We start from the raw sequence: 23382 nt of genomic DNA on the forward strand, positions 1-23382 counted from the left end.
TTTGGGGAGGTGAGTGTGTGCAATTGCTGTAGTGAGTCAGGTTGTCTAATGTCTGAAACATACCACTAGTTTCCTGGGAGTGCTTATTTGCAGGGACAGTTACATTTAATGCTTTTTGTTGGTCATGCATGTTGTTTGATTGCATTGGGAATACATACAAATCTGGAATAAATTCAGGTAGAGCTTCCAGATTTTTGTTCCCTTTACTTAGTGGTTTTAATCTACTCTGATTATCTGGGTACTTTGTTGTTTCTCTTGTAATAAACATTTGTAGCTTCCGAGGCTGATGCTTAAGATAAACCACAAGCACAGAACAAGTAATTGGTGAATGTGCAGCTTAGTCTTCACAGACTTGTTAGCAATCATTATAGAAATTGTAGACATACATCTGTGTTGTTCTGGGGTGTTGAACATCCACAGTGGCTGGAAGAGTTTCTTCCAGTGTTGTTGTTGTTGTTGTTCTTGTACTGTATTTAATTAAACCATTAGCACAGTTGCCAAAGAATTTTTAGACTGGGAAGATCAAACCAGGAGAACCAGTAAAAGTGAGACCTTTTTAATTCTAACATATTTGCATTAGAATGTCCCTCATTAACAGAAAAGTTGGTCAAAAATACTCAAGAGTACTGTAGAAAGGTACTTATTAATTGGCACTGGCTGACAACATTATTAAACTCAAATATAAATGAAAGAAAACTTTTAAAGGGAGTATATTGTCTAAAAGTCTGTTGATCCACCTCTGTTCAAAAAGTTCGTTTTGTTCCTGGAACTTAGAGCTTATTTTATGTGAGTGGAAGTATTAGAAATCAACTTCTTTTGATTAACTTGTCATTTTTTATAAGATATAAATTTGTTGCTCAGAAGCAACAGTAGTATCTCTTGGAGAACTAAGTAGGAAGAAAAATGTCAAAAATTATAGAGAAGTCTGCCTCTTCCTTCACTTCCTGTTATTTCTTTTACTCTAGAGGCACCAATCCAGAAATAATCCCTAGATGATGGCCTATTCTTAGATGTGGCACTCTGAATTTTTTTTTCTGCTCTGCTTAAAAAAAGAGCTGCCAGAGCTTCACAGACAACTTTAAAAGATTCTTTATTACTTTGTTTTACTTTAGAAGGCATTTTGGGAAAAAACATGGCTATTGTTGTGCTTCTGGCCATCAGTCTTTGCTGGTCATTTTTACTTATTTCCCATCAGTTTAAGTCAGGACATTCACTGTCAGAGCAACTACTTGCATTATCAAAGGAATGCTGTTTTTATATAAAGTTTAATGAAAAGCTTTTTCGACAGACTAAAGTAGCATTGTATGCAATACTAAAAATACAGGTGAATCATTTGAATTTCCGTCATTATTTTAAGTAAATAAAATTACAGTTTTGAATGCTGGAATGTTAATTGGAAACTGATAGTTATTGAGAGGAGAGCAGAGTTCTATCAGACAAAATTCCTCACATGTCATTTTCTGGCATCACTGGTCTAATGGAGTTTCTCAGAAACTCTTGCGTAGCTGTTTGATTGCTCTGGGTATCAATGATCATAATTAGAAGCTATTTTTACAGTGTATTTATATGGAAGCTTTATTTGATAGTGTCATGAAGGCTCCTGAATAATATTTTTTCCCTGATAATATTTATGTCCCTTCCTAAGCACACATAATCAAACTCTCTTATTTCTAAGCAGAAGTGGAAAAGTTATTTTCCTTTCATTTCATAGATAAGTCTGCTTAGGACCAAAAAGTAAAATGTCCTTTGTGGTGTTCATTTTGCCTATGCCAACTCTGTCTTCCTGCTTTACAATTTCACTCAGCAGGCTGTCTGTGATAATGCATTTCTGATTTAATGTATTTCAAATACGTTTTTCAAGTAATCACTAATATCTCTGTGAAAGGGGTTCCAGAATTCTTAAAAACTAGAATTATTCCATTGAAGTGGATGAATTGCAAGTTGGGAGATACAAATTCCTCCAAATCTTGGTTGAGCACTTGAGTGAAATATTTTTGTTTCATGTTTCCATATTAATCTGGAATGACAGTGATAGTAAGTGGTTATAATAAGGAAAAATAATCAATAACCTCCTGTGAGAACATTGACATGCTGATTTCTTGCTATTGACAAGTCATCGAATCACATTTTTACTTCACTAAATATATGTAAACTTTTATAGCCTCTGTTAAGTTCTTTAGTTTCAATGGCTAATTTATGGAAAGTAGGTGAGCGAGTAAACTAAAAATAAATTGCTGGAAAGCAGTAGAAAACAATGTATGCTTCCTGTTTTTCTACCTGTAGTAGCTAAAAGGAATATAAATTAGGTTTATTAGTACTTTCTTTACCACTGAAGCATGGAGACTAATGTAGTTGCTTGAGCTGTAGAAACTGCTTAAAGCTGGAGCAGACTGCAAAACCTGTGAGGACTCTGCTTTGAAAGTGAGAGAGGTTGCATGAGAAGAAGATCCTTGAGAGCCAAGGTATAAAGGGTGGTGGGGCAGCAAGTCTTATTCTTCAGGAGAGAAATTTGAAGGTATGTAGAGCACCTTGTTTAAGAACATGAGTAACTAATGAACTTGGATTTAAATTAGTTGTACAAAAATGTAAGACTTGAACACTTTTACTTAGCCCAAAGTTCATCTTGGTGATAGTTTCTTTCCCTAATTAGAGTTTAGAAGGTCTGTGTTAGATCTACATGGTTGCACTGGTGTAATTCACAGTCAAGTCTCTCTTAACCTTTTGAATTACAGGCTTCAGTCAAGTTTATTTTTTATTCAGTAGTAAGTACCCAGTCTGCCCTTAATTTTACCTGTGCCCAGTATTTGTATACCCCAGCTACCTTTTCTCTGAACAAAGAGACTTAATTAAATATTCATTGTGGTTTCATTAAAAAAATAGAAGATTACTGTCTCTATTACCACATCACTGTCTGCTAAGGACATAGCTGAAAACAAAAAAAGGACTATCTTGTGTAACCACAGAAGCATATGGAAAACAAAAGCTTCTAAAAGCAAACGTGTGAAATGAACCTGTAGACTGGACATGGTGGACTTACAAAACCAGACCATAATTTTCAGAGGAGACATACAGTTATTTCAGCCTTCCAGAGATAAAAAAATAGTCTTGAGAATTCATGAGATATATTGCTCAAAATTATTCTGACTTTACTAATTTGCTGGAGGGGGAATTGAAAGTGTTAAGAGCTTCACTAAGATCTTAGTCATTTAGTAAGTATTGATATTTTTGATTTATTTTTTGTTTCTGGTGAGCTCCAAGTTCCAAAACAACTTGGCTGATTTTCTGTGCAGAAGTTTTTTACTTACTTCAGTTTTTTGATAACTTGCACTGTTATCTGTGAAACTTTTTCTTACCTCCCATAAGAAGGAGAAACTTCCTGGAGGCGAGATTAAATATCTTCTTTCTAGTGTTTCTAGGCTATTCTCAATTAAATGACTGCATTCCTTAATGAATTTCCTAATTAATTTCTGTGTTAATTGGCAAAAACAGCCTATATGAAATGTTTGACACCAGTATGGAAGTCTGGGATAGGCTTTCTCTAATTCCTGTAAAGCTGAATTTGTGTAGTACTTCTTCAGTTGGAATCCAGGGTGATGGGGGAGTTGAGTGAGCCTGGGGAAATCTTTGGAGAAGGCTTGGATGTTTCACAAAAAAATACAGAAAATGGGAACAGGACACACTAAATAATTTGGAAAACTGATGATGTCCCACATGAGAGCTAATTTTCACTTTTTGGTATGTGGAAAAGTGTTAGTCGGGAGACCATGTACTGTACCTGTTGAATATGTAGAGTCTCTTTTTTAGTCAACTGCATGTTTTCAACTTAAGTTTACTTTAAGTTTTACTGAAAAGAAATGTACAAAGACAGCCATTCAATTGAGGATTAATCACTATGGCAACAGAAATGTGGTGACTGAAAAGGGGGAGGATATATTCTTCCCTCAGCTTCCTGCCAGCTGTCATATTCAACCTTTGCGGCAGGAATTCAGGCCAAAATATAGACTGTGACCAACTCTAAGAAACTTTATCTGTATTTTTATAAATTCGTACAAGAATTGCACTATAAAGGAAGACTTAATCCTCTAAATTCGATGACAGACATTTGGCACTATTGCCAGTGTTTGACAGAGAAATAACGAGATGCTTTGTAGTAAAACCTGGATTAATGGTAAACCCCTCTTTATGTTATTGCAATGTGGTGTAAATGAAAAAACTAAGCATGCTGTCAGCCTAGAAAAAACGGTGCCCTTTGTATCTCCACTGCAGATTTAAGTACTGTTGAGAATACTGTAAATACAAAAGTTGTGTCATTAAGAACTCCTCTTTATCTTATTTGTATTACATTGACATTTTGTAGATTATTTAAACAAAGACTTTCTATCAGTTGTAGGAACTCTGATTGCAGTGTGTTTGCACAGCTATCAGATTCAACAAGTTTAGATGGTTGTTTACAAAGAGTAGGCTTTTGGGAGATAACATGCCTTTATCTTTGCTCTTCTAGGATGGTGAACTCTTCAGCTTTAAAAGAATTGTTCCCACATGATTGGCCTGTAATGCTGCTTTTTCGAATTTACTTTTTCAGTTTAAACATTCCAGTATGGCTTTTGGTCGTGTTTTTTAAATGTAGTCAGTTCATATGTGGCATTCGTTGCATGGCATTTTCATTATGACAGATGTGCGTGGCCTTTGGTTTCCCTCCTGTTTGATGGAAGGCTGAGAAGGTGAAAGAAGATAGGAGTAAGTCCACAGACTTCTGCTGGAGTAAGCAGTTAGTTTAAACTTTGAATTCTGAGATAGGCTGACTATCTCCTCTCATTCTCAACAATAATAAATGTTGATTTATTGATAATATGTTGATTTAAAATCATGTTTTTGTTGCAAGACAGTGATCTGTCATATAGCAATTATCTTTGCTAAAGGCTCAACAACTTAAATAAAACTACTCCTAATGAAAAATTCTTGCTCTGTTACCTGATTGTAGAAGAAACAGACTTGGAAACAAATGTGAAGTAGAGAGAGCAGTTTGTTCACAGTTGACTTTAGTAGTCAATTCTCCACTACCATGCAAAAGAACAGTTTGTGGAATGTCCTCCATCTCAGTTTATTTGTGCAGAAAAGCTGTTTGGAACAAGCAGGGGAAAGTTAGTACATATTACTCTAAAATTTCTTTAGTTTTATTAACTTTAATTTTACTGGTCTCTTGGTTTGGCAAAATATTTTGGAGGAGTAATTTAGAACCATAATAAATCTTAACCCTTATTGTAACTTGAAGCATAATTCAGCATATATTCAAGAAAAGCATATGAAAAGGTCATAATAACTCACACATAATGTCACAAAAACTTCCCGGGAGGGGGAAGAAAAGGAAGAAAAAAAAAGAAAAACTATATAGAATTGTAATTTGGGTAGATAATGAGACTGGAATGCAGTATCAAATGATCAAATTATCAATAATCATCCAAAACCAACTGCAAATCACAAATGTATATGCGAAGTCATGTATTGCCTCACATTTTGAGGAGAGTGGGAAAATACAAAGTAGGATATGGCATAAGTGTTTATTTGCTTGTAAGATGTGTTTTAAGAGTTCAGTCACCCTGAATTCATTGTGTTTCATGCTTTTGTATTATTTTGGGGGACTGCAAGGCAACAAGCCATTTGAGAAGGCCATTCTTGTTTGTTTGAGAAATGAAAACAAACAGTGGAACTGTGCTGTGTAAGTGTGTGTCCTGGGTATCTGACAGCAATGGTCTCACACATACCTGAAGAGAAAAACCTCATAACATTGTTTCAGCTGTGAGTTGGGAAATCAGGGGGTTATTGCTGACTGGAAGTCAGTATCTGGCAAGATACTACAGGGATACTTTGGGTAGTTAGGCAGTAAAAGAGAGGAAGATGGTCAGACACGGTGCAGCTATGGCTGAAGAATAATTATACAAACATATTTTCAACTTCAGATTCAGGCTGTTGAAGAACGTTCATCATCCTCCAAGTCTGGTGACGCAGTGAATTGCCACAGATATGAGGCAGCTTGAAAAAAAAAGTATCCCTGAGCCTCTCTTTTCTCTCTCTTTTCTCTCTCTTTTCTCTCTCTTTTCTCTCTCTTTTCTCTCTCTTTTCTCTCTCTTTTCTCTCTCTTTTCTCTCTCTTTTCTCTCTCTTTTCTCTCTCTTTTCTCTCTCTTTTCTCTCTCTTTTCTCTCTCTTTTCTCTCTCTTTTCTCTCTCTTTTCTCTCTCTTTTCTCTCTCTTTTCTCTCTCTTTTCTCTCTCTTTTCTCTCTCTTTTCTCTCTCTTTTCTCTCTCTTTTCTCTCTCTTTTCTCTCTCTTTTCTCTCTCTTTTCTCTCTCTTTTCTCTCTCTTTTCTCTTTTCTCTCTCTTTTCTCTCTCTTTTCTCTCTCTTTTCTCTCTCTTTTCTCTCTCTTTTCTCTCTCTTCTCTTTTTTGTCTTCTCATCTAACTCCCACACCTTTTAATCTTGGTGTATTTGCTTTGGTAGAAGGGAGTAAAGAAAAGGAGTGAATTTGCTGGCTCAAGGTGGCCAGTCATCTCAGTCATCTCTAAAGATGCTTATACATGAATTAGCATTCATTGCTCCAGAATATTGAGCTGCTTCTTTATGCCTGTTTATAGGAAGAACAGATACTGAAGTTTTGTACTGTCAAAGATAGACAAGAATTGGTTTCGGTAGGTGCATACTAGTTTTAAAACTTCATACTTAGGCAGCAGGAGACAGATTTTTATCTTTGATGTCAATGTAATTATTTCACTGCACCTTCCTCTGCTGCCCCCAAAGGTTTTTACGGAGAGGAGAAAATGTGGATACAGAAATGTGTAATGGTTTTACAGATAATTCAGTATAGGCACACTTAATTTATCAGATGACCAGTAAGTATGTTTTCCAGTTAAAGTGAAACTTTTCCCCTTTGAACAGCTGAAATTTCTTAAAGTGCACTGCAAAAGCTTACTGTCTTTAATGTATTTAAATATTTAGTAAAGACTAACTGCTTTCATGATTGCTGTCATTCTCCCTGTCAAAATTCTTTTAAAATATTTAGCAGACAGTGTGTGATATATGTATGCTATAGCATACAGTGAAGGGGTTTTATTTCCTTTATTATTTCATTCTCTTGGTCCTAGCATTTATTGATTCATAAAGGGTGTGACAATAATATAAATAGTTTAAATGTGCTGGTATCAGTAGTGTCAGAACAAGAGTCTGATGCTCCTAGTTGAGTCAAATTCTCTTAATTTCAGTCTTACATTAGGAGACTGTCTTTCACATGTGATATACATGATAATTCAGGTGAAGGTGACCAGTGCTGTACAGTCATGGTGGGATTTCATGTAGAAACAAATAATGGGGACACACTGGTTTGTTAGGGAAGGTGCTCAAGGAACAGAAAATATAAAAAGCTGTTGAAAGGAAGTTTTCATCATGAAATCAGTGAGTTAGAGGGCAAACATTAAAAGATAATTGGAAAGATATTGGCCATGAGAACAATAAATTAAGGAGGGTAATCCATCCAGTCAAATTCAAAAGAAAGCAAAGTAGTGTGAAATGTTGACAATGCTGGAACATGACTGAAGTTTTTGCTTTTTTCATGATAATTCTAAGAGAAGAGTAGAGGGAGTATTTTCATCCCAGTGTGCAGAGCTTACCTCTGCATAAAACCTGTTACCCGTATGTCACTCACAGTAACAAACTTCAAATTTGACCTTTAACAAGCATGGAAACATCTTTAAAAAAACTGAAAAAAGTGATTTGGATTTGCTGAAGAAGTGTTCATTGTTTTTCAAAAAGAAGTTATTGGATTTGGGAGTTGGGGGGTGGAATTTCTGAAACATTCACCAATTCAGCAGAGCCAACCATTGTGTTTCAGCCCAATTGGGTACCATTTAACCAATTGCCTTTGCTCCAGAAAACTGAGACAAGCTTTTCATGAGTATCTCACAGTGACCACAGGCTTTCACTGGCATTAGCTCCTTCAGCTCATGTGCTAACTTTTTTATAGTCACTTTTTCTACCTTAAGGAAAAAAAATATCTTTAAGCAGCTTATTTAGGTAGAAGAGGAGCTCTTTGTGTGTATATGGTGGTATTTGGATGTTGATTTTTTGGGTGTGGCACTGTGGGTCACTGTACTTAAAATTTTGTCCTTCCTGAACTAAATATGCCATTTGTGCGTTTATTTGCAATTAGCAATACTTCTAACATTAATTCTGTTCCTCTGCAAAGACCAGCAATTTTATGACTTTCAGTGTGTTTACAACATTTGGTTTTTTTCCCAAAGGTACTAAAAATCTTCTGTGTTTGAACAGATGTGTAAACCAAAGTATTACTGCCTCATATACTTTGGTCTTGTTTAAAAAGAGGTAGATGGATGCACATTTATGGGACTTTAAAATACCTTTAAGACAGGCACTGACATGGCTAGTCTTGTATTATATGGGAGTTACTCTTTCTTGAATTAAACTATACAGCCCTAATTTACTGACAGAGTGAAAATATGCCAAGTCTTAGCATAGTGAGATCTGAATACTATATTTTTCATGCAAAATTTCCATCAAAATAAATATATTTTAAAACTATCATTGCTTTCTTCTTTCAAAGTTCTGTATTATCCATACATTGGTTAAAAAAAAAATAAAATGTTAAGAAATGTATACAGAACCAGCAAGAGAATTGTAAAATATTTATGCTGTAGGTAATGACTACTAATTCAATCTTAATTTTGTTACTAGCATTATACTATTATTGGGAGGATAGGGGTTTTATCTCGACTGGGTACTTGGCTTCAGTTTTGTATAGTGTAACTTAAAATAGTACAGTAGAATTTTAAGCTTTGGAGTTGTGCATTTGTCTTAAAGTGAAAATTTATGTCTGTAGGTCCCAAATATTAACATCTCTCTCTGTATGCTAGCTTGAGGTTTCTCACCAAAGTAAAGTTGAGAACAGATGTGAGATCCTAAAGCTCAGAAACCTTGTGAACGGCCCATGGAAATGAGGGAAATGGATGGATCAAATAGAAACACATTGAGAAGAAACACTGTAAATCTGAAAGCGAATTTTGAACTGCAGATGACAAGGTGTGAACACAGTTTGTGTTTTCATCTCTAAAGTAGTGTTAGTAGGGAGACTGAGGGCATCACTAAGCAGCTATTCTTTCCTGTGATTTTATTTGAAAAAACTAAATGGAAAAGGTACTATCGTTTTTTTATGTGGGTTTTTCTTCTGTTTTTCCACACTCTTCATACACATTATTGATTTTTCTTATTTCCTTTGGCTTACTTTTTGGCAAAGGGGAAATTTTGGTGAAAATTTGTGAGAATTTCCGAAAAATAATTTAGGTGTAAATAGGATTGTATTTTTGTTCTAGATATCAGAGAACCAAGACTTCCCTTCCACATCCCTGGAAGTTTATGACTGTGCAGGGACTCTGATTTGCAGCTGTGAATCCCAGTCTGAGTGCTAGCTAGGAGTGAGAGAACTGGGTGCAGTAGAATTCATCATTCTGTCAGAGACAGAGCTGTCTTAATGATTTCAATGTCTCATTTTACTAGGAAAATGATGAAAACCCAGAGGACAACACTGCAGAGAAGAGCATTATTAAGGGAGGGCAAGAAATGCTGATGAACAGTAAGCAACATCATCTGTATGTCAGGCATCCTGTGACCCAGAGAAAGAAAAAAGTATGCAGAGTAGGTTCAACCACCTTCTTGATTGGAAAGACACCCAAAGGAATACGCAGGTGAGGCTGTTTTGGTGAGTTGGAAGTAAAATTCTAAGGTTAAAACAAACTTCCCTCTGGGTGGTTGTTGCTTTTGTCTTTATTTCAGCCCTACTCAGGGAATACTGATTGTTTTCTCTGACAAGAGTGGAACTAGTGGGAAACTTCCACTGCCACCGCATTACGAGTACTGCAGCTGATTAATTGAACACACAAATTAGAATGAAGAACCCTTCATTCTAAAAATATTCAGAACTGTAATCATAGTTCTCAATAATTTGTTGAGGTAAAATTTTGGTTGGTTCAATGGTCATATAACACATAACTGTGCAGATGTCATCATGACGAGTGTTCGGGGTATGTTCTTCATGCACAACTACAAAACAGTGATTAAACTGTATAAAACAAGACATTTTGTAGTGTGAGCTTCTGACTGCCTACTGGTTTTGCCCAGATCTCATCACTTTCTTTGAAAGACTAATTTTAAAAAAAATTGGACTTCGTGTTTCTTTTGTAATGTGAGGCTCAATATTTTTTAGTATTTTTTTTAATGTTTTGTTTCCCCCCTCATTTTTGGAGTGATAATAATTTTTCTGTTCCCTTACTTTCCCTTTTCCCCCAAGCAATTGTTATTATTAAAATGAAATTTGAATTCCATTGTTACATAGATAGAAGTTCAATAAAAAGAGCCAGGTGGTATGTGGAAATAGAAAGTGGAAATCTGTAGCTGAGCTGACTAAGCAAATATTTACACAAAAATGTAAATAAATACCTATAGAATAGATATTTGGAAAAACTAAAAGGAAAAGGTACTGTTGCTTTTTTATGTGGGTTTTTCTTCTGTTTTTCCATGCTCTTCATACACATTATTGAATTTTCGTATTTCCTTTGGCTTGCCTATGTGTTTTCAATTTTGTCTTGAGACAATTAAATTGCTATATGAGAACTGACAGGTAGGTAGTGCCTGTAAGTGTTCAGGATCTGTCATATCAGCTCTCTGGCCTCAGCTGTCCAAACTGTTACTGTAGAGCTGCTGGATTTGTTTACCAGAATAGACACTGACAATTCTAAATATTTGCCAGGCAGGTAAAGAAGAGCCTTTCATTCTGAAAATATTCAGGACTGTAATCATAGTTCTCAATGATTTGTTGAGGTAAAATTTTCTAAGGTAACGAAGTGACTGAGGCTGTTAATGCCGAGATCCTAAAGCCATATCTGGCAAAAAGCTTAAACCATTCACTCTTAAACATGAAGCAGGTCATCTGTTGGCACCTGGCATGCAGTTAGGCTTGGTGTACATGTGGATATGCCATGCAGTGAGTGAGGATGATTGTGTCTCAGTCCCTTCTAGTTGTAGGGCAGAGTGGGAAGCTGTCTGCAGTCACCTGTTTAAGGCAAACAGTGTTACATCTTGCTGCCTTTTGGAGCCCCCATTCAGGAAAGGCAACATGTTTGATATCCTTTCTCTGACATGGGAGGGTAAAGCCACCTCTCCAGCCTTCCAGTAAGGTTACCTGACCCCAGACTAGGGCTAACTCAATTAGGGTGATCTCTTTGAATTAGATCTTGGCCTTTTAGCAGAAATATATTCCATAACTCACTGGGTAGGATGATGGGGACAGTCCTTGTCTCCTGTGAAAGCTTTTAACCAACTCTTGTTTAGCAAGTCTTCTTCAAAAGAAATCTGAGCAACTGTTTTCTCCCCCTGCCTTCCCTCCCTAAAATACCCAAACAACAAAACAAACAAAAAACCCCCAACATTCAACCATCTGTCCATCTACACTTTTTTAGTAGGTAAATGCCTTCTGAAATCTGACCCTTTCTTATGGTATCTTACCTACAGTGACAGTCAGTAAGTCTTTGAATCGCAAGCTGAGGACATCACAGTCATTTCAGTTTTTCTGAAGTTATTATTCTTTCTTCTCTTTGCTAATAAAAACCAACAATGCTTCTAATAAGGGAGTTACTTCTGCTGATTACCTTCTGGGTTATGTGAAGTAAGTGAATTGAATTAATCGCTTGAAAGCTGCTTTTGTTTCTAGTTAAAGGTGTCAGAATAACACATTTTTCCTTTTTGATAATTACAGGACACAGTTTGAGGAAATGGTATCCCACTTCAATATGGGATCAGTGAAAGACCTTGCAGAACATATTGCAAAAGCTACCTCAGAAACAAGGCAGAACATGTTGAAGGAATTCTATGTTTCCAAGCATCCAGAGGTGGAATCTATCTTCTCAGTTGAAATACCAGTACCAGATTTATGTGACTGTGAGGGAGGAGAACTGGGTACAGCACAGTCTAGAAAAAGAAAATCCATTGTTAATTTTGGAAGATCAAAGTCTAGGCCTTCATTGACTGAAGCACTTCTGAGCAGGACTACAGAGACACAGGCCCAGCAGACATGTAAGGGAGGAGCAGAGAAGCTTCCCAATGACTGCTGCTCACAAGATGTGTTTGTTGATGCAAAAGGTAAACAGTCGCCCACTGTTGCTACTCAACATATCGAAAGGAGAAACAGTCAGGCATTCAAGGATTTTATGGCATCTGGCTCATTAAACAGTAAATCAGAGGTGCTGCCTGTCAAAAGTTGTGAAGGACAGCAGGACTCAGAGGGAACACAGCTGCCAAAAAAAAGATCCCTGTCTCAGTCAGAAAACGGAGAGAGAAAAGCTCAGATTTATAAGAAAAAGTCTTTTACGGACTTACTTGGAGATACCTCTGTTCTCAATGACCTCTTCAGAAGTGATGGAAATGGGCCTGCAGGATCACGGAGGAGATTCTCTTCAGGGCAAGTAGAAAAATCAAAGGGGAAACCAAAAGATTTCTGGGATATGCTGAATGAGCAGAATGAGGAGAAGCTCAGCAAGCTCACGGACATAGCAGTCATACAGAAGCTGTGTGAAAGAGCACCTCGTTCCACAGTGGCAGAAGAGACAGAAGTGTGTGAAGGTTCTCTTTGGAAAAAAAATGAAAATTTTCTATGGAAAAAATATGGTGCAGGTGATTCAGATGAACCGTCCAGTGCTAAATCTTGTAATGCTGTAAAATGAAAGTTTGCACTTTAATTATTTTAGTTGAACATTGAAGAACTTCAGCAGTATGGAATAAAACATTGTAACTCCATGAAATTAAAGGCAAAATGATGAATTCATATCTACAGTGAGAGAGAATTACGTTTTACAGGTGTGAATATGTATGTAACAACATGCAAATATGTATGTAATTACATAATCAGTGTATACATATGGGCATAGTAATGCATATAGACTATATATTGTTAGCTATGATATATTGATTTTAAATTAAACTTTTTTTAGAATTTTCTGAGTGCACTTTGCTTTCTTTAATTCTATTTCTGGGCTCGAAAGGTGTGCTTTGTAATTATTTTCCCTTTACTTACGTTTGGACACCCTCAGTCATCTCAATAATCCAAGGATAACAGGATTGATATTTCATATGTTTTCTGAGGTACTAGAGACTGAGGCACGTCCTGAGACAGGGATGGTGTCTTTGTGTCCAGTAGTTTTTGATGGGTTCCCACCCTCCATGATTTTGCTTTGTCTCTGAAGCTGTGGAACTTGTAGGTCCTCAGTGTCCTGTCCGACTCAGCTTGGTCGATGTGAAGAACCGCCAGTTTTTGTTTCCTTGGTGCTTTTCATTAAGTGATGCTAGGTGTAGGATTTCATCTCCCTTTTTATTTTTATAGGCATAATTATGTCTTTGTCAGTTGTTGGGAATATGCAGTACAGTATGTATGGACTAAGATATTATCTCCTGGAATGCTGGATATAATAAAGCTTCTCAATGAAAACCGTTCTTCACAGATTGGAGGAGTGATTATAAGATACACAGTGTTGTATCTCATTTGCCAAATAGTCAGTCACATTTTCCAATGCTGTGGGATCATGTGAGGAGTACCTTGTAACACATGATGAAAAGAGGCCAGGGCTTCATGTTGCTCTGGAAATCTTAACTCTAATCCTTCGTTTTGGTGAGTTGCAGATGTAATGTGGTATCAGGTTTACACTGTGTATACTGTATAAAGTGTTTTATGTGAAGGGTAAATGTTGTGCAGTTTTAAAACCTTGGACACTGAACTTGCACAGCAGCACTGTGAATGGTGGTAGTTTTTGTGGCGTGGATGACTGTCCACTGAAAAATAAGCTTAAATTTGATCTGGAGCAGCTTCTGCTTTAGGTCCTGGGAGCTGTTGTAGGCTACACTCTGTCTCTGTTTCAAACATTGTGCACGTTTTTTAGGTGGAAGCCATCTAGAATCCTAATTAGGAAATCTGACTTAACTACCTGGAACAAAGAGCTGAGTATTTAACATAAATGTTAAAGTAATAAAAGCCTTGGTCTTTACAGGTAACCAGCATAAGTAGGATTAATGTGTAACTTTTTTTCACCCTGAATCTATGCTGTTACCACTTTATTTAAGATAAATCTGAAATTTAGGATAGTTGGAGTAGCTTTTTAAAAAAGTTTGAACTAAGAAAACAAAAGAAGCTGTAAACTGTTTGGCACGGGTGCATTTGAGTTATGTACAGCTGAAGGAAGTCAGCTGAAGGCAGGGAATAGGTATACCCTTCTTGTTGATGTTAATAAATAGGACATAAATTAAGGCCTTTTGATGGTGGCATCAGTATTGATTTTCATTACAGGTTATTGTTCTTATGCTTAGAGGGGCAAACTCTGCTTAGGTAAGGAAGAGAAGATTTGATGGAATAAAGGAGATGGTCATGAAATACGTAAAAAAACTGCTGCATAAAGGAAGGGAATAGTCTGTTTGTGTCTACAGCAAAAAGAGGAGTTAAGCGGCTTAAACTGCACTAAAGATAACTGAGGTTAGATAGTTGACTGTCTGAGAAAGACTGTCAAAGAAACTCTGTAAGGGTAAATATTAGTAGGTTGTGTAATGCCAGTATTGGTTCTAATCAAAAATAGGAGAGAATACCCTTAAAAGTTGCATAGATAAAACTGTCCTTTTTTTAGGCCACAAGAAGAGACCGATGACTTCTCAATCTGAGGGCCAGAAGGGGCTAAATAACCTTTTTGATTTCAGCTGATATCAGTGCACTCAGGAGAGTCTTTACCTGAGCAGGTTGGTCAGTCACGGTCTGAATCAGTGGACACCAGTGAGGGCAAAATCTGATCGAGTTCTTTTTACCCATTTTAGAAGAACCTTAGAGCAGTGGAACTTTATGGGTAGAAGGCTGATCTGCAGGTTCAGGTGATGATATGCACAAATCAAAACTTCCATAGGTGTACTCGTTTTATTCACGTGTATGCCAAATACTGATGATGTATTTGTGAAAATCTATTTGCTGTGTACAGTTGAATTGAACTATGGAAAGATGTCTTGAAGTAAGATGTATGACACTCCATAGCTTCCTGTGTAATGTAATGTATTTTACAAGGGGATACCACCTAAGTATAAATACTGCAATTTAGTGCCCTGGGGATCTGTCTGTAAAATATTCTTGATGTGGAGATGTCTGTATAATTTAAAAAAAAGAAGCTGAACAAATTAAAAAAAGAATTTACCTACATTTGAAGACAGATCCTTCAAATACTAAAACTGAAGAGATCCATTCTGTCTTCTTAGAAATCTGTGATTATGATTTTGTTTGGCTTTGAAAACGAAGGAGGCTTTGGGGGATGTTGTCTTGAGGGTTATGGTGGTGTGGAGTTCATACAGCTCCCATGTGCAGGTTCTTGCAGGGAGGTATGGGCTACAGGAAAACTCTTAACAGCCTCCTAGCACAAGGAAATAACTTTGTGGTAGTTGTCACCTGATCTGGATATTAATCATTCAGGAGGAGAAGGGTGTCATTGCTTTCAGGTGGAAATGGCATGCAAGGTTTTTGCTGTTCCCTGTTGCAGTGCCCTTGTTCTTTCACTCAGTGGAGTTCGTGTGGGTCTGGCACTGGGTCCCTGATGTAGCAGCTGGTACCAATAGTTCCTGTTGCCTGTAATGAAAATTCTTTGACTGGAAAGAAAATAGGTTGCTAGAGAAGTAGCAAGAAATCTTGCCCTGCCTGTGCTAACAAATGCACCTATCTCAGCAACCAGTTTGCAAACTGTCACCAGACCTAGTTAAAAACAGGAGTGTTTTGAGTCTGATTTACGGTGTAGTTTGGAGTAGTCTGAAGTGTGATTTGCAAATTGGGGCTATGCTTAGAACTGCATTGTGGGGGTAGCTGTGTGGTACCCAGATTTCACGTTTGATCTGGGGGCAGGAGACTGAATCATTTCAGGTAATGATTAGGTCTCAGAAAGTCAGGGTGCAAACATCTTGTGTACACATTAAGGCAGTTTGAAAGGATGTATTGGCTCAGCTTCAGCAGGTGGTGAGTTCAGGCACTGGAAGGCAGAGTGGTGCCTGTGCCATGGCTTCAGCCCAGTGAGTGAAAACAGCATTAACAGGAGGAAAGGGTAGTTGGTAATACCATTATCAAAGTATCACAGGGTGTTTTGAAGGTGATAATTATTGTTACTACATAAGAAGATGATTTAAGTTAAATTCCTTAGGAATCTCAACTGCGGAAGGAAGAGAGGATTCTTTTCTTCCAAGGAACCATTTAACTGCCTTTGCTGCTACATATTTTCCTGTTCATGCAGTGCCCTGCATATCTTATTCACTGCATACATTCCAGTTCATGCAACAAGTGAGGTAATATTACAAAAACTCTCTCTCCTTGCATGTTCCCCAATTCAGTACATCTTGAGTTGGTGCATTCTATAGAAAAAGAGTGATGACTGCCTAAGTAGACTTCATGCCAGTCTGCCTTCCTGATAATAGAGGCACCTGAAGATTAGGGAACTGGCTTGAGGTAACTAAGGAAATGCAATTTCTGCTATTGAAATTGGGTGTCTAGTTCCCAGATGAGAGAGGTAGGCAGTGATTCAAAGCATTTCAGAGGTATTCCTCTCACCCTGTAGATCCTATGCATATCATAGCAGTGTCCTAATTGCCTGAATGAGTCTGTATCTTATACATGATTCTGCCAGCTAATTCTGAAAGAGGAAGAAAGTACATCCAAACAAGATGATTGGAGGGCTTCAGAGTTATTTCTGGTTTGGTCAGCATCCAAAAAGCTGAATTTCCTTTTTCAAAGACCAAGTGAAGATTGTGCTCTAAAATAAAAGGCATAATTGAATGTAAGCATGAGGTGTATGCATGATACTTGAGGACAGATTGTCTCAGTTCTCTCAGTTTGCTTGAGCTGAGAGGATGGAACTGAGTGGTCAGAACCTGACCTTGTGTCTGTGTCCACATGTAGTGCGACCAAATTGAGACTACACACATCACTTCAACTAACTGGAGCATAAACAGGCCCACTGCACTAAAGCACTGTTCTCTGAAAATGCACACAGTGTGGTTTGTATTGGTCTGTTTTGGCCTGTTGCAATGGCTGGACGTGTGTTTGATAGCAACATTCTCGATCCCTAATTGCTGCACCCATTGAAGTGGGAAAGCAGTGGGGATACCTGGGGTGCTGAACGAATACCTGCTCAACTCAGACTGAATCTGTATTTTCCTTCAGCAGAACTGTTTGTACTGGAAGGATTTTATTCCACTTTAGTTTGATATTAAGTTGTTTCCATCAAGTGACTGCTTATGTAAACATGATCTCCCGTATCACCCTGAAAATCATTCTGTGCCAGTTACTTCCAAAACAAATACCAGATGTCTCTTTATATTTGAGGTAACTGCTCACAGCTATTGCCAGCACTTGCCTCTTGGTTGAGGCTGTGGTGGAAGTCCCATCACAGTTTCTGGTTGTTCTGGTTCATAATTCTATGGCAAAGAAAACAAATTCATACTGGGGTCTAATTGGGACTGTAATTTAAGTGCCCCTAAGAAAGCTGTTATCTTAAAAGTTCACTTTGGTGCTTTGGTCTCATCACAGCGAACTCAGAGATTTAACTTGTCCTGGTCCTTCTAAATGCAGATGCTGTAATAGCATAGCTACAGGATTTTGGGCTCCTTTTGCTTCTCTCTCAGTCCCCCACTGTGTCATAGTTGTGGTTATATACATATTTCTGTAACTACAATGTGATAATTCTAATTTAAGAGTCTTATACTTGAGGGCAGTATCAAGGAGTATCTTCTCATTAGTCAAATGTTGAGGTTCAGTTCTGCTTCTGATGCTTCACTGCAGTATTTAGGATTAACGGAGTCTAAGTTCCTTGTAAGGGGCATTATTACTTTTCATTACTGAATGCTCTAATCATTGCAGGTAGATAATATATATTTTATATATGTATTGTATATATACTGTCTGGCACATATTATACATATGTATGTATGTATAAATTAGAATTATTGATTAGATTATATAACATGATCAACTTCTAACATACAGTAAGGGAAATTATGATTGCATGAAAAAAATGTATTTTAGGCCTGTGGCAATTACCTTCATACTTGATATACTGTTGTTTGAATCTTGGGAACATAGAATAATTTTGTCATTTAGAATTTTGTGGTTCTATCAAATTGTTGTAATTGGATAATTTACCATCTGGTGGTCCTTTGTTTCAAACTCTGAAACCATAGGCAGCTGAGAAACCACTAAAAAATTGTAATTTGCATCCATCGCAAATACCTACGTTCAGTGGCATTCATCTCTCTGATTCTTTGTAAGCTGCACAGAAGAGGCTGTGCAGTCTCTTATTTTGTTCTTAGGCTGTGCACTCCTCTATTTAGTTTGAGAAGAAACTCAATAGGAAAATGTGCTTGGAATAAACTGTCGTGTTTCTCTTGAAACACTTCTGGATACATATTAAGGGATTCTTTTTATAAATTCCACTTCATTGAAAGAAATAGAAGCAGTAGGAAGACACTTAAGGTGAAAGTTGGACTTGCTATTGCTTATGTAATGGAGAAGTTAAAGTAATAGTAATTTAAACTTTAATAATAATAATAATAATCCTTTTCAATAATGAGGAAAGCTGCTTAAAATGGTGGGTATTTTTTTAATGTTTTCATTTACCCTTTGATTCAGGCACTCATGGTAAGAAAATAATTTTAGAAATTTTAAGGGAGTTTAAAAAATAGAACAAGACACTTTTATTTTACTTTCCTCTGTGGAAATCCCAAGAGTCATCTTAGAAGACTTCATGTTAAAGACTCAGAGCAAGCAATAAACCCCTCTGTAACTGAGTTACTATACTTTAAGCATGTCACTGGTTTATCTTTTGTTGTTTCCTTCCTTCAGAGATGAGAAGTCGGTGTTCAGAACCTCCGGGAAGCTGCAGTGATTCTGCTCTTCCTGGTAGCAGAGAACTCCCATTCTCAGCCTTGCAGGATAACAGATAACAGCAGCATAACAGATATGAAGTCTGGGATGTGTGTCTGGCTGTACCTTTTGTTTTTGTTCGGGCAGGGAACTGGGAATTAATGGGAGAAGATTGTAGCTGCCCAATAGCTTGGTTTGAGTGCGTTGAAAGGGGAGTCCACTGGGCAGTTGTGCTTCACAGTAGCAGAGCCTGCAGCTCGTCTGTGGTGCAGCCTGGGCCTCCTCATTCTTGACCTTGTGCTGAGACAGTCACAGGGAAAAACTGCAGATGAGAAAGGGAAAGAAATGAAGGGATCTCTGCAGAGGACACCACATTTCAAAAGGGAAAGGAGGTGATGTCCTTGGGAAAAGTTAGTCTTGGTAAGCATACAGTGGAAGACTGTGCCAGAATGCATGAGCATTTGTAATGCTGTCATTTTCTAAACTCTGAGTGTTTTTATAATTTTACTATTTCTAGCACAGTTTTGACAAGGTGCTTTTTGAAAACTTTTGGATAAAACCATAAAGAAAAACAAATTCCTTTACTCAGAAGTGATTGATTCCCACGTGGATCATTATGAGCATTTAGAATCAAAATTTGAATTACTTGACCAGTCGGAGTGGCTAATAGCAGTAGGTCACAGTCTCTTTTGTGGACCAGCCAGTCAGGGGAAGAAAGGACGTAGTTGTTAGTAGATGTCACGGAAACTGGTTGAATACAAGAGTGCAGGCATTTGTGAAATCTTGGTTCTCTTCTGCAGTCTGGAGACAGTGTTTGTGTACTTAACACAATGGATCATTGTGCCCTGGCTATGTTGCTTCTGTCCCTTGGAACCCGCTCTGCTTTTGTGTTTTTTGTGAACCCAAGCTCTTGGGCTCGTTTCCAAGATAACCAGCTTCCTCAGGGGTGCTGCATGGGCACCATCCATGGATGTTGATGGAATAACGGGCAGAACTTCACTCTCAGCAGCTTCTGGGGGCCAGGACCATAAATTGCATGCAAAGACCCAAACTGCTCTATAAATGCTTTTGTAATTGCCAGGACGCTGGGTTCATCTGTGGGAAGACGCACACATAGTCTGGTGGTGGAGGAGGTGTGTGAGCTCAAGGTAGTCTTTTCTTTCTGTAGAGTGTTCAGAAAATAATGGTGCTTCTCTCTAGGAGATATATATGGAACATGGGTAAACCACAGTGTTTAGAGCTTAACGTGGCCAAAATTTGGCAGGTTTTCAGAAGGCTAGTACTGGGCATGACCCTGACAGTCTGGCTCCTTACAGTAAGGTAACCCCTTTTCCCACCCCTAGTATTTCTCCCAAAACATGCAAGCAAAACAGATTCTCACTGAAATGAGAAAAAACGTGGAGGAAAGGGAGATTTCTCCCCTTTAGCCCCCTTTGCAGGACAGCTGTTCTGCTTCAGTTGAAACTCGGCAGAAAAACTCAGCCTGCCACGGACACTCAGTGTGGAGAATTTCAGCTTGAGCACTGAGAGTTTGACAAACTTATAAACAACTGAATGCAGGGTCCTATAACAGAAAGTGTTAAGCAACCTTAACTATTGGTGGAAGTACCTGCAGTGCATATAATAGGAGTGTAGATGTGCATTTGTAGGCATGAGCAGATAGTATCAGTGGCACAGTTGTGTGATGGTATCACTGACCAGGTACAAGGCAGTGAAAGGGGTGCTCCCAGGAGTCAGCCTGTGAGCACCTTTGCTTGTTCCTTTTAACCTCTTCAGGGGCAGCTTAGCAGTGGTGCTACAGTTGTGATGCAGGAGAGCTCCTTGCCTGTTGGATGCAGTAAAGCTGCTTTTTTTTGGTCCAGCATAAAGGAAATATTTAAGGAGAGCTGGGCAGGGGTTTGGCTGCTGTCTCACTGTTGCAGTGCCCTCACTTGGTGTAAGGCCATGCAGAATTAAGCCTGGGAGAGTATATTGAAGCAATGGAGTAACAGCTATGGAAAAGTTTGCCCTTTGCCTCTTCTGTGTGTAGTTTGTTCTCACCAGCCATGCAGTATAGTTCCTATGTGATTTTTTAAATATGCAATAAGCATACCTGCCAGTTTTACTTCTCTAGATTATAATGGAAAATAATATTTGAAACACTCGGTGATTTTAGCCTGACTAAACAGGGAGTGACAGAACCAACATTAGTCTTTAGGAAAATTGTGGGGAGGACTTTTCCTCATCTCCCTGTGCAGTAAAAATAGCTTTAATATGTTTGCATCAGCAGTTTCTCCTCTTGAAAGCTGTGTTTAGATGGCATAGGCTTTTTGCTATTTCTCTTTGGCATGGTATGCACATACTGTACTAATCCATTTTTTCATCAGCTTGTTGCTCATAATGAGCCACCTAAGCTCTGAAAACCTCCCTCTGCTCTAGCTGTAAAAGAATACTTAAAGGATTTAGGGATGTCAGTCATCATCTGGTTGTTTTAGCAGGGGGGTGTGTGTGTGTGTGTGCGAGGACAAGGGAAAGAGAGCGCCCGAGCCGGAGTTCAGAAATTACACTCTGTGTGTGGTCTGGGGTTATTTCTCATTTCATGAAATGCACGCTTCATTCCTGGCTCAGACAAACTTGCACGTCACTGAATAAGTCCCTTATCCAGTTTCCAAAACACTGAAGAGATTTGAAAGGGCTCCGTGGGTGGACTGCTACTATCAGCTAAAGCAAATAAGCTAACCTATTTAGCTAAGCATTTTTTAATACTTCAGCAGAATAACCTTCAGCAACACTTGGAACAGTTGTGGCCAGCCAAGGGAAGAGAAGAGGGGGGGCAAACGCAGAAGTTTAAGCAGTCATACTTTAATGAACATTAAAGGCTGTGTTATAGCTCCTGGTGTGTGGTGGTGCTGTCTGAGCAGCCCAGGGATGGCACTGGGGAATGATTAAATGAACTGACTGTGCTACCAGGAGTCCCCTGTGGTGTGCTGGTCACAGTTTATTCAGCATTTCACCTTCCTTTAATCAAAACTGGTGCAAAATTATTATAGTAAACCCCAAAAAGATTAATCGAAAGACTCCTTGTGTCAAGCTGTTTTGGTATCCAGAATAAGTAAATGGCTCTACCCTGGAACACCATGAATGTCATCAGCAAAGCATTATTGTAGCAAATTCTAGCTCTGTGATAAATCTCAGCATTCAAAATAAATAATGGTTTATTTCATGGCAGAAAGAAAACAAAACAAACAAACAAAACTTTACTGTTCATTTAACTGGAAATTGTTTGGCTAGAACAGGGTTGAGTACTCCAAATCCTGGTTTCAGTCCAGTATTCAGTGATCAGAATGTCTCTGATCTTGATAGATTTACTCCAAATTAGTAGTGTAGCCAGCTCTGCAACTGCCCTGCACTAGTGTGGCCTCACCTTGAATGTTGTGTCAGGTTGGTCACCAAAATATGAAGAGGATATTAAGCTTAAGAGCGTCCAAAGGAGGGAAGGAGGATGGGGAAGGGCCTTGATCTGAAGCCATGTGAGGACACTGAGGGCACTTGGTGTGTTCAGCTGGAGCAGAGGAGACTGAGGGGAGAGCTCAGTGCAGTTCCAATTCCTGGGGAGGGGCAGAGGAGGGGCAGGGACTGAGCTCTGCTCTGGGGGGACCAGGGACAGCAGCCAGGGAATGGCTGGAGCTGTGTCAGGGCAGGCTCAGGTTGGATCTCAGGCAAAGGTTCTTCCCCCAGAGGCTGGTTGGGCACTGCCCAGGCTCCCCAGGGCAGTGGGCACAGCCCCAAGGCTGCCAGAGCTCCAGGAGGGTTTGGCTGATCCTCTGGGGCACAGGGGGTGACTCTGGGGATGGGCCTGTGCAGGGCTGAGGGTTGGACTCGGTGAACCTTGGGGGTCCTTCCAACTCAGCACATTCTGTGATTCTGTGCACGACTGGTATATTTACAAGATTAACTTCTTTACAGCTCTGAACTAAATCAGGATGAAAGAATCTCTTTCAAAGTGAATCTTGGAGAGGGATGTTGGATCCTGAGGGATCAGGATCTGTGGAAGCCCAGGCAGGGCAAAGTGGGGTAATGTAATTTGGTGGAGGCATTCTGTGACAGGTATGAACAATGATCTCCTTGCCCTGGGTGGCACAGGGTGGGCCTGCACCTCTCAGAGGTCTGGCAGAATGCAGGCTAAAGGCTCTACCTGAGGTGTGAGGTTCCTGCTTTGTTCTGGCATGAGAGAAGAAATCGTCCTGTTGCAGACAGGGGGTTTTACTGAGGTCTTTACAATCCAGAATGCAGCTTCAGATACTTCTCACCTCCTGGTGCCAGTGTTAAGTTAGGTCCCAAGGGTCTCACACTTGGAATAAATAGTGGAGAAATGAACGTTGCCAAGAGGCTGTTGAATCACAAGGGAGAAAGAAGAGGCATTTGATTGTT

At 38.7% G+C, this 23382-nt stretch overlaps 2 protein-coding genes across 2 annotated transcripts in view; both read left to right on the forward strand.

The window, feature by feature from the left end:
- The window catches only part of ERCC6L2 (ERCC excision repair 6 like 2), a 43533-nt gene extending 37173 nt beyond the window's left edge, over positions 1 to 6360 (forward strand). Inside the window, exon 18 of the mRNA XM_051777323.1 lies at positions 4502 to 6360. Within this exon, the coding sequence (XP_051633283.1) occupies positions 4502 to 4543 (42 nt within the window). The 3' untranslated portion in view covers positions 4544 to 6360. The remainder of the gene's footprint in view (positions 1 to 4501) is intronic.
- Positions 6361 to 6625: 265 nt separating this feature from the next.
- Positions 6626 to 13057, forward strand: LOC127466517 (DNA excision repair protein ERCC-6-like 2). Its single transcript, XM_051777387.1, has 4 exons — positions 6626 to 6682; positions 8918 to 9083; positions 9558 to 9745; positions 11812 to 13057. The coding sequence occupies exons 3-4, from the start codon at positions 9621 to 9623 to the stop codon at positions 12773 to 12775; spliced, it is 1089 nt and encodes a 362-aa protein (XP_051633347.1). The 5' UTR covers positions 6626 to 6682; positions 8918 to 9083; positions 9558 to 9620; the 3' UTR covers positions 12776 to 13057.
- Positions 13058 to 23382: the final 10325 nt, after the last annotated feature.

The sequence above is a fragment of the Manacus candei genome, unplaced genomic scaffold (assembly GCF_025592945.1).
Source record: "Manacus candei isolate 608988 ecotype Guabito, Panama unplaced genomic scaffold, ASM2559294v1 h1tg000010l, whole genome shotgun sequence".
In the NCBI taxonomy this organism is placed as follows: Eukaryota; Metazoa; Chordata; class Aves; order Passeriformes; family Pipridae; genus Manacus; species Manacus candei.